The sequence below is a fragment of the Equus caballus genome, chromosome 3 (genome assembly GCF_041296265.1).
Source record: "Equus caballus isolate H_3958 breed thoroughbred chromosome 3, TB-T2T, whole genome shotgun sequence".
NCBI classification, from domain to species: Eukaryota; Metazoa; Chordata; class Mammalia; order Perissodactyla; family Equidae; genus Equus; species Equus caballus.
The window spans coordinates 94,178,456-94,195,772 of record NC_091686.1 but is presented as its reverse complement, the minus strand read 5'-3'; the positions used below and the strand labels follow the sequence as shown (position 1 = coordinate 94,195,772).

Genomic DNA, 17,317 nt, shown 5'->3' with positions numbered 1-17,317 from the left:
AATGATACCTGTCTCGAGGAGCGGTTGTGAGGAAGAAATGAGAGCATACACGGCACATTCCTGATGTATAGCAGGGCTCAATAAATAGTTCTTCATCCAAAAAATATTTATTAAGAAGCTACTGTGAGCCAAGCATCATACCAGCTGCTGGGGATACTATGGTGAGCAGAAGCGGACTCGAGAGGCAGACACTAATTAATAACCATGAAAATAATTGTAAATAACAGATATGAAAAGGGCTATGAGGACTGAGAAAGTGTACACTTGGGAGATTTGACCTATCCTGAGAGATCAGGAAAAGCCATCTTCCAGACCCTGCTCCAAAGCAGACTTCTCGAGAAGCCTGTCCTGATTACCCCCAGCAGGAGACGATTCTCTCGGCCTATGGATTCTCAGCAGGAAGCGTGGAGCCTGTAAATGAGCTGATCTCACCCTGCAGTGTCTAGCATTACAACCTGTGGTAGGCATGTCCAGTCTCCTCTACCAGACTGTGAACTCTTTGTGGGCAGACAGCAGGCCATCTACATCTTTGAAAGCGTCACAGTTTCTGTTAAAGTCTATTATTTTAATAAACAAGGGAAATTAGCTTCCAGGAAGCTGCCACAATTTAACAGAACTTGAGCTTAATTTATGCCTTTTGTAAGCCAAGTTCCCATGGATTTCCAAGCCATTTGTCTGAACGGAATGGGTGATTGTAAGGAAAAGATAATTTGGCTTCTCAGAAACTGTATCATACCTTATAGAGTGTGGCACCCCTAAACTCCTGTTGAATAATCCCAGACCTGAGCCTGACTCACCTATTAATCAGGGATACACAGACAAGAAAAAGCGAGACTGGGAGAATTTCTTTTGCCAAGTCTTCAATCTCTAAACCTTACAATTAGAATCTCAGTTTGTGATCTAGCCCAAAAAATGGAGTACCAGAAAAACCTCTGTGTGCTGAAACATTCATTTCTGTTTGTTTTCTTAAGGTTAAATCTGACTCTGCAGTTCAAGTCTAGAAATCTACTCAGATAAACAATTTTAACTATATAATGAAGCCAGGAGATTAAGTTCTTCCTTAACTCTGGGAAGGTATTTTTATATTATTCAATATGAAGAGCTGCTTTTTGATGATATGTACTTTTATTGTAATTAATAACTATAATTATTCTTCACATCAATGAAAGCTATAAAAATACGAAAGCCAAAAGAATCAGAGAAACATTTTGCTGTTAGATTTAAAAATTCCAATATTTCAGTTAAATTCATTTTATTTTGGCATCTTTGAATTTTTTTAAACATCCCAGTGCCAAAAGGAGACAAGATTGATAAATCTAAACAAATGTATAAACAAACAGTCCAGGCTCTCTGAAGCAATTTGCCGGATAGAAATGGTCTATTTGAAAACCTGTCAAATCAGAATCTGCAATGTGGGCCAATGAGAGAAAAGATTTTCATCCTTGACTCTGTTTTTGATTCCTCAAAATCGAAATCTTAGAGTTATTGTAAGCTATACAAGTGAAGTGCAATATAATGAGGTATGCCTGCATAATGATGGATAAACAAGGAGAGTTAGTGTTCTCTTGCTGTTTCCATGGGTTTCATCAGCTTGTTTTCCATGACTCATAATGGCTTCCTGAAAAAACTCTCCTTCCTCTGATCTCCTGGGTCAAAAGAGTGCTCTTGAACTAGTGTTCATCAACCAGTCTGCATTCCTACTGTTTCCTATTATGCATCTTCAGCTGGACCCAAATATTTACCAGTTTACTCATTCTCAAAATAAAATTGAATATTCCTCAAAAGGGTTCAGTCCAAGTTGTCCAGAGCAATTCAAAAGGATATTCTGAAGATTTAAAAAAAAAAAAAGGCAAATATTATTCACACAAAAATGTTGTCAAGTATTACCTGAATAGAATTAGCAGAAAACAATTTTAAAACCATTTATTAAAACTGTGTCATGTAAAAACACCAAAAAACTCCCTAAAGTCACTGATTAAGGCCTCTTTCCAACCCTGTGTTATGCAATGGAGCCTCCATTATAGACCTAAGAAGAGATTGTGGTTAGTGCTAATAAACTTCTCAGCCTAAGAAACGCAGTGTCTCCTCTGGGCTCTGCCACTGCAAGTGTGTTCGGCTTATTTTCCACTTCTATAAAATGAAAGCATGTGTTCACTCAAGTTTCTTTGGGTTATAACATTCCATGACTCTATTAGAGAGACAGAGAAGTTGGGACTTATTCATTCACTCAACAAATGTGTACTGAACATCTATTAAATGCTAGGCAACATGTCCTTTGAGTGAGGGGGTCTCTCCATTATGCTCCCCTGTCCCCTGTGAATACCTCTATCACATTACTTGACCATCTGTAGGAACTCGGGGTTCCCTAATCTGATTCCTCCACTGACTGCACATTACTTTTGCCAGTGAGTGGCGGAATTCTTGGCACACAGTAGGTGCTCAAATAGTATTTGGTGAATGAACAAAGGAGAGCTCTTCACATGCAAGGTTGAGCATCCCAGAATGAGGACCAGAATGAGAGGTATCAAGCTTAATACCCAGTAATATTTCATTAAAACAATGATATGATGACGTTATATTCTACCTAGGAGTTTCTGAGCCAACAGCGGACCCTGATTACACTAAGACCCAAGCACTAAGACCTGCCTCCCTCTAAGTCCTCAACATACACATTCTTGGCAGTTAGTTTCCAGTTTGACATTTTGAGCCTCCTATGCTGGATCCCTTAGGTTGCCTCTCCAGATCTGCTCTCCACTTTTCCCCACCCTGCTTGGTGCCATGGGAAGCCAGTCTATATAAATTGCCTCCATCCAGCTCCAGTCCTCTGGCTCTGGTTGGGTTTGGTCAATGGGAAGCACTAGCCCATGGCGGAGAAGGAGAACCACCAAGTTGGGATATTTATTCTCTTCTTCAGGGCAACCACAGGCTGTGGTGTCCCTTGACCGAAGGTCACATCTCCGGTCAGGCAGCCCTCCCCACATATTCTGTCTGTGTGCGTATGTGTGTGCATGTGTCTGCCTCTGGCTCTGTCTCTCTGAGTTCTTTGCCCCTTTAGTCTTAGGGACAGTTGTGGCACCCTACTGTCACTAGTCCTAGGGTGCTGCACTCTCCTTTTTGGTTTTCCCACATGCTGGCTTAATAGGCCCTTTATTAAATTCTCCTCAAATTATTCAATTTGAGTATACCATCATTGACCAGAATAATCAATGTGCATTAATCTAAACCACCAGATGTTAAATTTAGAGGAATTTTTTATTTCAGTAATTGAGGGTCCGTAAGTAGTTCTGCTTTACAAATTTACATTCTCTCCTTTCTCATGCTCTGACTGAAACAACGACTGGCCTGCTAGAATTATGACTCAACCCCAAGAAACAGTGCCAAGGGATGGAGTTTAACAGGCTAAGAGATTAGTTTACTGGTCCTTCCTAGACCTTGGAGGAAAGAGTGATTTTATTTCATGTCACTTAATGTATATGGACTGTTCTTGCAAGTTCATCACTTTCTATCTCCTACACCCAGATAGAAATGCAGTTGGGGGTAAACTATACCTCCTTGGATCTATTTGCATTTATAGTGAATAAAGTCAAACCGTCAATAAAGCCAAATCAGCACTCACCGTGTACACTGATTTTGCTGATGCACTGTGGAAGTGACTTCTAGTTCTGGTATTGGAGGAAGCACTTCCTTGATCTGAGTTAAGGGCAGCCTCTGCTTTGTCTCTGCTATTTAAAAAGGATAACTGTTTTAGTCCATATTTAGTCAACAGCAATGCAAAAACAGACACAATATTTTCTGATGTGGTGGAGAACCACGCTCTACATCTAGAAAGGATTTTGGCAGTTTCTGCCACTCACTAAACTTCCTGCCTACAAATCTGACATCTTTAACTCATTTCTCTTAGCTGTCTTTCTTTCCTTTCATTCCTCCTCTCCCCCCACTTCCTGGGCACAAGCCCTGAAGCATAGTTAAGGAGCAGCAAAGAAGAGAAAAATTTTTTTAAATACAATATCAAGTAGCAAGAAAAGAATTTTAGTTTGAAGACTGCAAAGATTTCCTTCTACTACATATTGTTGAAGTGTGTCCCTGAGAAGAATATTAACAACGTCCTTGATTTCAGGGACAATTTTACCAAGAAGCAAAGTTACAAATTAGATGAAGTCTAATCTGTCTTCCTTTACTATGACTATGTGACTTCTAATATTATCTTCAACTGACTTCAAGATAGGAAATGAAACTTCGTATCCATAGCATAATGGATCTCTTTCATCCACTGGGGTCTGGGGTCTTGTTTCTCTAGTTTTATATTGAAACTTGAGTTCTACATAATGTGTGTGGGTTTTGCTTCACAGATGGTTCTACTTTTTTCATACACAGCCCTGAGCATAGATGGAAAGGAGGTGACCTATAATTTAAAAAGAAGTTTGGTTAGTTGCTTCTGAAGAAGAGAAATCAAAAAGGAGGATTTGTGTCATCAAGAATGTGATGCTGCTTGTCCATGAAGATGATTAAACACTGCTATAGGTTACCAAAATAGAAATATTGTCAAACCTTCTCTCGGAATTTTATTCTTTTAATTAGAAAAATTTTGAGTAAGAAAAACACTTTTTGGATTTAATTTTCTGAATAAGGAATACATTTGCGTGATTAAAAATTTAAAAACTGTGAAGGCATATTCAGCAAAATGTCTCCCTCTTACCCCATCTCCCAGCCATTTCCCAGCACATCACATATTTCCTTCTCTTCTCCCCTTCCTCTGCCACAGGCAACCAAGGTTATTAGTTTTTGTGTATTGATAGATAGCTAGATGATGGATTTATATTTATATATGGATATCTTATTTTTGTCCTTCTTTACACAATTGGTAGCATACTATATAAATATATACACATAACGATGTGTCTTGGAGATCTTTCCACATAACTGCTCCCTCATTCCTTTTTACAACTTCCTGGTATTCCACAGTTTGGCTGTATCATCATGTCTTTAAGCAGCTTCCTATTTAGATTGTGTCTAATCTTTTGATATTGCAAACACAATAGCAATAAACATTGTACGTATGTCATTTCTCTCCTATATAAGTAAATCTATAGGATAAATTTCTAGAAGTAGAATTGCTGGCTCAAAGGGCTTGTACATTTGGAACTTTGAGAGCTATTGCCAAATTACCTATCATAGAAGTTGTACTGATTTAGCCTTTCAATTTGCCTTGGGAAAGCATGAAAGTGCCATAGAGTGTGATGTCAAACTTCTGGATTTTTGCCAATCTAATAGATGAAGATGGCATTTCAGTGGAGCTCTGATTTGCATTTCCATCTGAATGTAAGCTCCGTGGGAGCAGAGATCTTTATTTGTTTGGTTCACTGCTGTGTCTCCTATCCCCAGAAGGCCAATTGGGACCTAGTAGATACCAAAAAAAAATTTTTTGTAAGAATTTATTCTGAGTGAAACTGAACACCCTTTCATATGATTAAGATCCATTTGTATTTCCTTTTCTGTAGACAGTCCATTCTCATCTTTAACCCATTTGCCTACCGGGTTATTGTCTTTTTTCATCATTTATTAGAAGTTCCTTACATACGAGGAAAGTTTGTTTACCTGAGATGAACTGCAAATAGCTTTTCCCTGACGGTTTCTGCTGTGTACGTTCTTTTTCGCGTTATTCGGTTCAATTTGTGTAGGTGAGTTTTGTGTCATGATTAGAAAGGCCTGCTTTATGGTTATGAATTAATTCTACCATTGTGCTTCTATTACTTTTATGGTTTCACGTTTGCATTAAAATCATCGATCCATTTGCACTTTACCCTAGTCTTAGCATGCGAGCTTGGGATAAAGTCATTTTTTTTCCATAGATAGTTATTCAGTTGTCCCAACATCATTCATTCAGTAACCCTTTTTCCTACTAATTTGATATGCCATTTTCATCATTTGCTAAAGTCCTGAACTTTCTAACTTTTCATTAGATATTTTTATCTACTTATGTACCAGTGCCATGATGGAATGGATGCTTCTCTTTATTATTCTATGTCAATTTTTTCCTGGCTATTATTGACAGTTTATTTTTCATTGGGATATTAAAAGGAACTTATTGATTGAGGAAGAATTGGCATCTTTATATATTCATCTTCCTAGTCAAGAACATGATATTCCATTCCTTTTGTTCAAGTCATTTGTAGGTCTCTCAGGAGCGTTTTTCCAAAGTTTTCTTCAGAAAGATCTTACACATTTCTTATTAAGTCTATTCCTAGTTATTTTATCTTTTTACAGTTGTTTTAAATGCAGTGTATCTTCTAACGGGTGGTTGTTTAAATATGTGAATGCTGTTGGTTTTTTATATTAATTTTATACCCTGCCCCTCACTTAATTTTTTTTTAAGATGCATTTTAGGGAATTATTCTAGATTTTCCATGTACACATCCTACCATCTGCAAAATATGTGATCATTTTATCTATTCCTTTCAATTTGTAAACCTTGTATTTCTGTTTCTTCCCTAATTGTATTGACTAGCCCTTCCAGGACAATGGTAGACAAAGCGGCGAGAGTGGACATCCTTGAAAATGTCTGGCTTTAGCTAGGCATGCTTTCAGTGTTTCCCTGTTAGGCATGATTCTGGGTTTTTGGTTGAGATGGATGTATTTTATCATGTTAAAGAAGTACCTATTCATCTTATTTTTATTAGCAGTTTTTATGAAGAATGGGTATGGTATTTTGTCAAATGCATTTTTAGCATCTACAGGGATGATCAAACAATCTTCCCTTCGTTCTATTAATATAATGAGTGACATTAATAGATCTAATGCTGAACTGTTCCCTTATTCCTAGAAGAAGAGCCCCATTTGATCATAGTAGGGATGAGTGTGTGTGTTATACATATATATTTTCTAACTGTGTTGCTAGATTCTTTGTTAATATTTGTTTAGAATTTTTGTGTAGATATACATAAAATTGCCCAATGGTTTCATTTTAGACACAGTGAATATTAATATTTATTTCATAAATAGAATTAGGATATGTCCTTTTTCTCTATGGTCTATAATAGTTTAAATACCATTGGAAATACCTATTTTTTATAAATTAGTAAAATTCCCCCGTGAACTACTCTTCCTATTACTTTTGAGGGATAACTAACAAATTTTCTAATTCTCTATGATAATTGTTTTTTTGGATTTTTAATTTCTTCTGGTGTCCTGTTTTGTAAAATTTTCCAGAAAATCATCCATCTTAACTAGAGATTTTAAAAATCAGGATAGCAACTACTCCTTAAGAGGCAGGAATAGATGCCTTTTTGAGGCTATTTCTAGCAAACATTGAGGGCCCTTCCGTTCCTACGAAAATGCTATAATAACCACCAAAGTTAGATTTTCTTCTTACAGAGCATTTAGCCTTCTAAGGGGTAAAGGACAAAGCTTTCCAACTGATCAGGAAAAGGTGGAAAAGTGAGACCAGTCTTTCCCTGGATGCAGAGCTCCCATCTCCTTGCTCTCTTCTACACAGAGGCATTGCACTAGAACCCCTTAGCATCCTTTATTTTATTTTATTGTCAGTAAGTACCAACCACAGCTATGGGACCACCTCCAACAGCCCTGTTTGTCTCAGACTGAAAAGTTCCTAGGAGTCTGTGACTTTTGTCTTTTTAAATCTGTGTTTCTCAAAGGGTGGTTGTGGTAGGCAGAATTCTAAGATGGCCCTCAAGATTCCTACCCTCTGCAGTGCATCCTCTGTAATCCTCTTCCCTCGAGTGTGGGCAGGACTGTGAATAGGATTTCATTCTTGTGATTATGTTACACAAAGATGAAGACATTTTGCAATCATAATAAACATCCCAAATCAGTCGATTTTGAGTTATTCAAAAGGGAGTCTCTTTTGGGTGGGGCTGACTTAATGAGGTGAAAGCCTTAAAAGAGAGACTGGACCCTTCCTGGGGTCAGAGAGGATCTCTTGCTGGGCTTGAAGAAGCAAAATGCCATGCTGTAAACTGTCTATGGAAAGAGTCACGTAGCAGGGGTCCGCAAGGGACATGTAGGACCCGAGGGCAACTCTGGACACAGCCAGTAAGAAGCTAGGGCCCTCAGTATACAGCCTTAAGGAAATGAATTCCGCCAACAACCCAAATGAGCTTCGAAGCAGAGTGTCCTGATGAGAATCCAGGCCAGCTCACGCCTTGATTTCAGCCTTGTGAGACCCTGAGGTCCAGAAAGCTGTGCCCAGATTTCTGACCCATGGAAACTGAGATCATAAAGGTATGTTGTTTTTAAGCCACCAAGTTTATGGTAATTTGTTACACAACAATAGAAAACTAATAAATTGATCAACAGACCCTTGACCTGAAAATCACCCAAGGTAGTAATTTAAAATGCAGGTTCTAGGACCCTGTCCCAGATCTTTTGAATGACAGTCTCCCTTCCTAAAGGCCTGGGAGCCTGAATTTTTACAGACATCCAAGTTGATTCTGATGCACATTAAAGCTTCAGAATGAACTTACCATGTGAATAATTGCTTAGACAATCTTTGACAAAGCATCTTACAATGTCCAGAGTTTTAGATTTGGAGATAGTTCTTCTTAAGGTTAAAGTATCAAAAGAGCCTATCCGTGAAAGCAGATAATTATTGAAGAAAAGTAACAGAGCTCTTCTGGTTGGAAAGCCAAACTGCTCATCCTTTGCTCATTCATTCAGTTTGCTGATGTTTTATAGTGCGGTATAACCATAACTTACTATAGAAAGCTATTATCTGTCAAAATGATGGCTAGTCCAAAGTAACTCTCTAGTGGGGTGTATTATCTTCTGTTTCTCCTAGCATCCAAAGTCATGTAACTTATATGCCAATAGGAAAACCTCTGGAAAATTGATAAAAAGGCAAAAAGATAGGATATATGTCATTTTAATACTTTCTTCAGAATGGCTAAAATGGGCGGCATTTTTTTCTAGTTTTACACTGGGAAATAGAGTTTCTTTCAAATAATATTAATTCACCAACACTGGTTAAAGCAGCAGAAGCAGTCGGAAATATTTTAAAATTTCACAGAACTCTTTTTCATGAATTTGTCAAATCTCTGAATCAAACATTTCTTTGACTTTTTGCAGGAACCTCAGAAGAGCCTAAAAAATTAAAAAGAACCCCAGTCTGAGTTTTGACCTGGTTGAATCTAGCCAACAAAATGGATTTCCAGTAGTAGAAACTTGATTAAAAATAAAACTCCATGCTTTATGTTTTCAAATAAAGCACCCATCACACTGTCCATGACAGTGTCCAGGTTGCCCTCTGATAATTCTTTTCTTCTTCTTCTTTTATTTAGATTTCTATCACTTTTCAAAAGTGCTTCTTATCTATGACATCTGGCATCTAACCTCAGCTCATCCTTCCAAAGTGATTTTTAATTCGCACCAAGTACCAGAAACTTGAAAGGCGCTTTCTCCACTTTGTTCCTGAGGATTTTCATGTAAAAGACAAGGAGCATCTCCCACAGTGAAGACACATCTAAAACCTCCTCCTTCTGGCCAGGCTGTCTTGGCTCAAACGGAATTTGCCCCATCAATTTTTGATATTCTTGTCTCCAAAACTACTTGTTCAGCTATATTTCACTTGGTTATTAAATTGGAAATCCAAAACAGCTAAAAACAAAACAAAACAAGGAGGAGTAAACAGGGTTATGTGTCCATACTACGTACGGCCCTCTGTGACCTCTACTTCCCCCATAGTGACGTATCCAGTTTTGTTGGAATTGTTTATTTGTCTGCCTCCTTTTGTACAAAGATACATTTTATGCACAGTTATATCCCCCAGAACACAGCCTGGAGCATGACACATAATAGGTACTCAACAAATATGTGTTGAATAACTGGAATACTGTCATTTAACTTCCTCATGCCTCATTTTTCTTAATAAAAGGGAACAGGTTCAAGCAGCACAACATGCCACCCAGGAATTTGGGGATAAGGAAGATAAGCTTGCCCTCTGAGAGTTAATCTATAAAACTGACCCCTAATGAGAGCACAAACACACAGAGTCATCTTCAGATATGATTCCCAGGCCAACGCCTGTTAGATGTTAACAGTGCTGTGTTAAACAAGACAATCAGGCTACTCCTAAAACGGAGAAGGTGGCCTTTCAAATGAGTTGGGCGAAGGAATCCACTTTAAGACCTACCAAACAAGCCTTGGCTGTAATTTGACTTCCTACATAGTTCTACCAAAGGAGAGAGGACACACGTGTTTGCTGTCAGAAGCATTTTGGTCTGTATTTCTCACAATCGTATTATTCTTTGTGAATTAATACCTTGGCCTCCCGGTTTTATGAATCCGTTAGTGTGAGCCGAATACACAATGGATCCTTCTTGATGTGTTATTGCAGGAGGCTGAGACCGCAGGCCGGAAGGAAGCGTTGGACCAGGTAAATTCCCCTAATGTGAGGCACCTGTGTGGCCTTGCGGGCGGCAGCAGCTAGGCAGCCAGTCCTGGCAGGGCCCTGGCCTCGCCCCACGCATTCTGTTCAAAGGTTTGGCAGTGGGTACTGACACCTGAACCACCGAGATGATTACCTTGTGGCTTTAGCAAAGCTAGTGTGACTGCCTCGAGGCCAAAGAGAGGAAAATAAAGGTAAGGGCAAATGAGGTAGGAAAGGTGTATTTTGATGCACTTTGAAAAACAGAAAGCACTACCAAGTGCAAAACACGATATTTTTAGCAGCATCTTTTTAAGCCCACTCAAGGGGTCTGCTCAGAATTTAGTAGAACCCAGACATGTGCTCAGCAGGGCAAGGCAATGGACGGTTAACCCTGGACATGATGACCTCAGTGCTTCCTTTGTTTCCTTTGAACAGAGATTCAGTCATGACTGCTTGTGGAGACAACGATAATAAATGCCTAAACTATCACCCACAAAGTGCTTGGTTTCCTCATAAGACCTTCTCCAAAGATGAACGAATTCAAGTTAATCTTCACAGATTACTTCAGTCAAGACAGATGTGGAAATTTTCAGATGGTTTGGTGATTCTTAATCAGTTCTCTCATCTATCTTCAAAAACCCTTCCAGTCTTACTTGTGTTTTCATACTGCCATAGGAATGCAGAAGTTCAAAATTGTTATGCATCATTTTGACCTTTTCATCACATAAAAACATTGGCATTTTTGTGCAAGCCCAAGAGAGCTAGTAGCCTTTTAGGACTAATAGAACCAATTATGGCAGCTTAAAATAGATTTCTTTTATTCAAGGTGCCAACTCCCTGCTATGCTCAAATCTCCATCTGTTATTGTTAACAGTGATCCTAAAACTGCTCATCTGCTCCAAATCTGGCCAATGTGAAAATCAAATGAGGATAGAAAAATAAATGACTGCGAAGTTATCTAGAATTAAAACTAAAGAAAAACTCCTTGAACAGACAGTTGCCAAAACTCTGAGCCATTGACTCAGTTCCCAGTTTATTCACACTGCAGGTGTTAATACTGCAAGGAATGCAACTGATGAAGTGTTTAGCCATTCTCCTTTCATTATTTTGGATAGGCATTATCAAAATTTATAATTTAGGGGAAAAAAGTATTTGAAAGATCTTTGTAAGGCAGCAGCAGCCATCCTTTCAACATAACCAATGTCGGGTTGTATTTATTTGACAAATATTTGTTGGGCACTTACTCTGTGCCCTCATGTGCACCATGTTATGAGCTGGGGACACAGTGATGAGTATTATCAGATAGTGTCCCTGACCTCAAGGAGCTACCTGGCTCATGGGAGAAACATCAATCAAATAATAAGACAAAAATATAAGATTACAGGGGCCAGCCCCTGGCATAGTGGTTAAGTTCAGTGCCCTCCACTTTGGCAGCCCAGGTTCATGGGTTCAGATCCTGGGCACAGGCTTAATGCCACTTGTCTGCCATGCTGTGGCAGTGACCCACATATAAAATAGAGGAAGATTGGCACAGATGTTAACTCAGGGCTAATCTTCCTCAAGCCAAAAAAATATATAGATAGATAGATAGCTAGATATAATAGCAGCAGTGATAATTGCCAGAAAGAGAGATTTGTAGTGTTATGAGGGTGTGTAATAAGTGGAATTGACCTAGTCTAGGAGGTTCAATACGACTTGCCTGAGGAAGTGTTAGTTAAGCCTAGATCAGAAGCCAGGGTCAGAAGGCAGGGTTGGAGTTAACTAGAAGAAGGCAGAGTGGGAGGAAGAGATGTTTGCAGGGGGTGGCAAGGGAGGCAGGATGGTTCAGGCAGGGAGAGCCCGTGCAAAGATGGAGAAGACATTTATCTGCATATGTTTTATCATTGGTTCTTCCAGACCTAGCATAAATGGCTGTCACATAAAGGCATTCAATGAATAAACAGAATAAATCATCTTATTCTGCCTATAGACTCTTCACACTTATGAATTTCTTCCTGTATATAGAGTTACCCTTTGCATTTTGATCTCTTCTGTAACCAAGCAGATGGCTACAACCTTTACTGTTTTATGAACCCAAATCTGTATTTAAAAAGCCATAAATATTATAGTTAAGCAAGTAAAAATTAAATTCTCATGTTATCTTGCTTTGTTGCTGGTCACCAGTAATTTATCTTCTCTTCTGCAGAAAGTTGAAACCTGCTTAGTCTTTATTACACTGGCCATAAACATGTTGCAAATTATAATTTTACCTTGCCGTTAGTTTTATTTTGGGGTAATACAAATTACTGGCTCATCTACTTTTGGCATTTAGTAATTCTCTTTCACAACAAAATTTCGTTCTCTTTGATTTATGGTCCCTTAAGAACCCACCCACATTAACTGCAAAAGACATTTCAGCCAATGCTGAAATGCTGCTTGGCAGATGACTCACATCGTCTCACACAGGCTCCTACAACCTTATAGGGAAAATGTCTTGTTTTGGTTTCCTGTGTTAAATGTAAAGGAGCAAGAAGAGTTTTGATCTGTGGCTTGAGCCAGCAGCGGTAGACTCCCCAGTTCACCACTGCCAGTAAGTGCTGCGCTAGAAAGTGCATCTGTTGGACAAAACTGAGTTTGAACCCTGACTCTGCTAGGAACTGGCTGTGGGTCACTTACTTAAACTCTTTTAGCTTCAGTTTTCTCATCAGGAAAAAAGTGAGGTTCTTGTGAAGTGAAATAAAATGCTGTATGTGAAAGTACTGTGCATATGGAAGGCGCTTAATGAGTTTTTAAGCAACCACAGGTAGCATCTCCTTAACAGTGATGTCAGCTCTATGACGGCAGGAACCGTGCTGTGGATGTGCCACTGTATCATCAAGGCTTAACATAATGCCTGGCCCAGAGCTGGTGTTCAGTAGATTTTGGTTGAATATCTAAAGGTGAAGAATTCACCATTTTTGATCGAGGGGAGAGATGAAATGACCCCTTTAATAACCCATGCAGCAGGAATATGTAGAAGCACTAATTCTGGAAACCTGGTGTCATAGACATTTATTTATTGACTGACCAGCATGTGGACATCTCAAGTATGCAGGAAGCCACAGGGGCAGGTATCCCACACTCAGTCGATCAGATACTCCTCCTTGGTACCTGCAATCCTGGGCAGTGATGCAAAGCTGCAAGGTGGTCTAAGGGTAGCTCTGGCAGCTCAGACGGAGCGGCCAGTGGTGGTGACACCAGCAGAGGAGTTCGCACCAAACCCATTCCTGTGGTGTGACTTTGGCTGTATTTTTGGCTCCCTGGCCTCCCTTAACTCCTGTTTTCCACGCTCAGATTCTCTAATCTTCCTGCTGCTTCTATGGGTTACCTACTGATTTTCCATTGGATTTCCTCTCTGTCAAGGTGGTTTCTATTGTTTGCATCCAGTGATTCAGGTCCTAGTCCACTGCTCCTGCCCCTGGCTTGGGTCTCCCAATGTGGTCAACTCATTAAGCACAGTTTCTACGGATACATTTCAAAGTTACTTTTGCATAGTTCTCAAAATCTCTTCTTCAAGATGGTCAACGTTACTCATTATTCTCTGATATTCTTAGCAATTCTACAAAATGTGTTGTATGTTCTTTAATGAAATGGAATTATGTTCCCTCTGCTCACTCTCTGTCTCTTCATTCATTTTCTCCTTTCCCAGCCCCCAAGATTCATTTCTTGCCCATCCTCTCTTTTTGATCTGCACTCATTTCCCCTTAGGGTTTCTGCAATTTAATAAGCTTTTATTGTGCATGAACTACATGCCAGATGTTATGCTAGGGACAAGGATCCAAAGATGAATAAGACAGAGTCATCACCTGTGTGAAGACAATAGTCAAACAAATAAAATGCAAAGTAGATTAATGCCAAGACAGACAACAAAAGCCATCGTGCTTCTCAAAGCAAGGAAGAAAATATTAGACACATAAAAGCTTGGGATTTGATTCTGCACGACATCTCTTTCTACAGCACCGAGCCTTGTTTCTTTTCTTCTATCAGTGTTTACTATGCCCCCAGTACACGCCGGGCCCTGTGTGGTGCCAGGGTCTTGGTAATCAGTCCTTATTTCTCTCCTGTCTTTTGGAGGGTGTGAACCTATCTACATCACTGTGCGTTCGTGTGCAACAACACTTACTTTGTAGTACATGAACAACTGGAGAGACCTTCTGGAAAGTACAGCCAGAGTCGACAGCAAGCTGCTCTGCTGAATGTAACTATAGTCACTGCTCTCTTTGAACTACATTTTTTTTACTCATGTTACTGCTTCTCCAGAGAACCATGCTGGCACATTTTTCCCTTACATTCTCCCTGCCGCCTATAATCCATCACCACAAGGAGAGGCCTTAAAAACGGCCCTCGAGGGAGACATTATTTCCTTTCCATTTCTCTCTCAGAAAGAGCAACTTATAATGGGAGGGGGAAAATTGCATTTAGATTAAAGGAGTATAAATAACAAGAAAGAATCTGCTTCTTTCTCCCTTTAAGATGCTAAAGCCTCAAAAGGACTCTTAGTTTTAAAAAAGGCCATCACCTCTTGGCCTGCTCTAAACCTTAACATTATAGACCTGGTAATAAAGCAAGAAGACTTTTAGCGAGAGCCATTAAAGGGAAAGGCTGGCCAAGACAGGCTTCTCTGCTGAATGAAAATCACAGGCTCGTAAATACAACTTGAGAGGTTAGTCTTGCGGTTAGCTAGTACTTTAAATTTGTGATTCCTCCCGATTATATGGGTTGACAGGGGAACTACTGACTTTTTCTCAGACAACCCTGCAGTGCTCAAAATTATGACTTGAAAAGAGAAAGGACCAGGATTCCTGAGGCCACATGAAAGCTCCACAGAACTAGGTTAAAATATTCCTGATGTATGGATGTCAGGCACGTCTACTGGATAAGAGCGGGGACCAGGGGAAACGCCATTTTCTCCCTTTAAAAAATAATTTTGCCATTTGAAACAACCCTGTAATTTTTATTTCATTAATCAAACAAAATTGTCACTGCACAAAATTTCCATCAACTTTTCCCACATTTAGCTGGATTGAATGATTATTTAGCTCATACTTATTGTTACCAGTCGGTTAATAATTTTACTGCTAACGCTGAGAGTGGGAAGTCTAAATTTTTTTTTTAATTGAGCTTTTTAGGTTCACCCAATCCAATTTTTCCTCAAGCTAGGGGTCTGAGTACCTGCTAATTTAAATAGCTAAAAACTCCTTGGCATCGATGTCCTCAATGAAATGCCGTGCAAATCTCCACGTGGCTACAGACGCAGCTGCAGTGGGAGACTCAGGGGTTGTTCGGCTTCCTTTCGTTTTTGAAAACCGTTTACCCACCAGCCTTGAAGCTTCCTTATCTAACTTCTCACAAAGTATGAAGGTGCCTGTGCACTGGCTGTGCATAAGGACCCGGAGGAATATCAATCATAATTCTGTGGTTTTCAACGAGTCAAGGATATGATTTCTCTCTGATGAAGAGGCCCTTGCCCGTGTCACATTCTCCCTCTCTTTCTTTTTAATATGATTTGACAGCTTGAATTCAGAAGGAGGCTTTACAATTAGAAGAAGGAAATCGAACAGCCGCATCTGTGCTAACAGCCCCCTTACTTGCTCTAATTAGGATTCCCTTCTTCCATTTCTATTTCTCTGCAGAGGACAGGGACTTTTTAATTGGGGCTATTAGAAGTTCTCTTTACACAATGACACCCTCTGCTAAGTAAAGGCTCCAGCAAAAGCCATGCCCACTCTGCAATTTCTTCTTGCAATTCTGAGGAATAATGGTAACTTGTCTCATTTAAAAATAAATCTGAGACTTATTCCTTACTGCCTTCTCTCCTCTGCCTACTCACATGAATTTCTCCTTGCCAATTAATCAAACTTTCCATTATTTAAGGAGGTAGTTTTGATAGTAACTGTCCCCTGATAATAAGACATTAAACTAGATTTCATTTGCCCACAGCTCCTTTCTTCCAGAGACAAAGCTAATTTAAATGAGCTCAGATCTCTCGATCTTGAGTTAACTCTGCAGTGAAACAAGGACGCTTTGGAATTTCCGAAGCGGTGTTCTATTTGCACGCCACGGAACTCACCTGAAGTAACCTGCACATTCGATGTTTGAGGTTTCTCAGAATCACTTCCTCTTAAGCGAATAGACGTAGGTTTGTATTTATGACCTATTCCAAGAAAAGAAATTAAATATTTAGATTATAAACAAGCACATTCTTAGCAGATATTTCCCATGTTGATTCAAAGGATTACCAAGGACAATGGGCCATTCAGAACAGGGCCTGGAGTAACAAGACGTTAAGATCTCTTCCTTATTTTCCGTTAGCAAATACATACAGATTCTTTCTAAAACCAATGGCTTCGTCACTAACATAAATGTCATTATGCCATCTCCTCTAATGAAAAGCCTCAGCTCTTATGTACAAAATATTATATTATTGATATTATATATATATGATATATAGGGTATTTAATGTATATTTAATATTCAATGTCTTAAATGGTGTGACATTTTCACTACTTTATATGCTTGGATTTTTAATGCAAGCCTTTGAAGGCCACTAAGCCTGTCATTTGAGTAGATGTTCATAAGAACTTAATGTCACTCCCCACTATTGATCTCTTTCTAGACCTTTTCTATTTGGCTTCTCTCTCTCCTAATATGTAACCATATGGAAAAATGAAGCAAGAAACTCAAAACCATGCACTAATTGCAAATAACACTTATTATTTAAAGTAATATAATTTTCAAAACTAGAAAAACCCTGGGTCTTAACTCGGACATTTTATTAGCTCTATACCTTTGGAGAAAGCACTTAACCTCTCCAAGGGTCAGAGGGTTTTTCATTATGAAATGAAAGTAATAGCACATACCCTGTTCACATACTTTGAGCATCTAGTGAAAAGTTCATAAAAATACTCTGAAAATGGT

The 17,317-nt window shown here is 39.2% G+C and overlaps 1 protein-coding gene across 2 annotated transcripts in view; it reads right to left on the bottom strand.

Annotated features, from left to right (window-relative positions):
• Nucleotides 1–1,235: 1,235 nt before the first annotated feature.
• The window catches only part of TMEM156 (transmembrane protein 156), a 40,145-nt gene continuing 24,063 nt past the window's right edge, over nt 1,236–17,317 (bottom strand). Inside the window, exons 5-7 of one of the 2 annotated variants that reach the window (XM_023636873.2) lie at nt 16,470–16,553; nt 3,617–3,719; nt 1,236–1,825 (exon numbers count right to left, since the gene is read on the bottom strand). In XM_023636873.2, coding sequence (XP_023492641.1) covers nt 1,813–1,825; nt 3,617–3,719; nt 16,470–16,553 — 200 coding nt within the window. In that variant the 3' untranslated portion in view covers nt 1,236–1,812. 2 annotated transcript variants of the gene reach the window in all.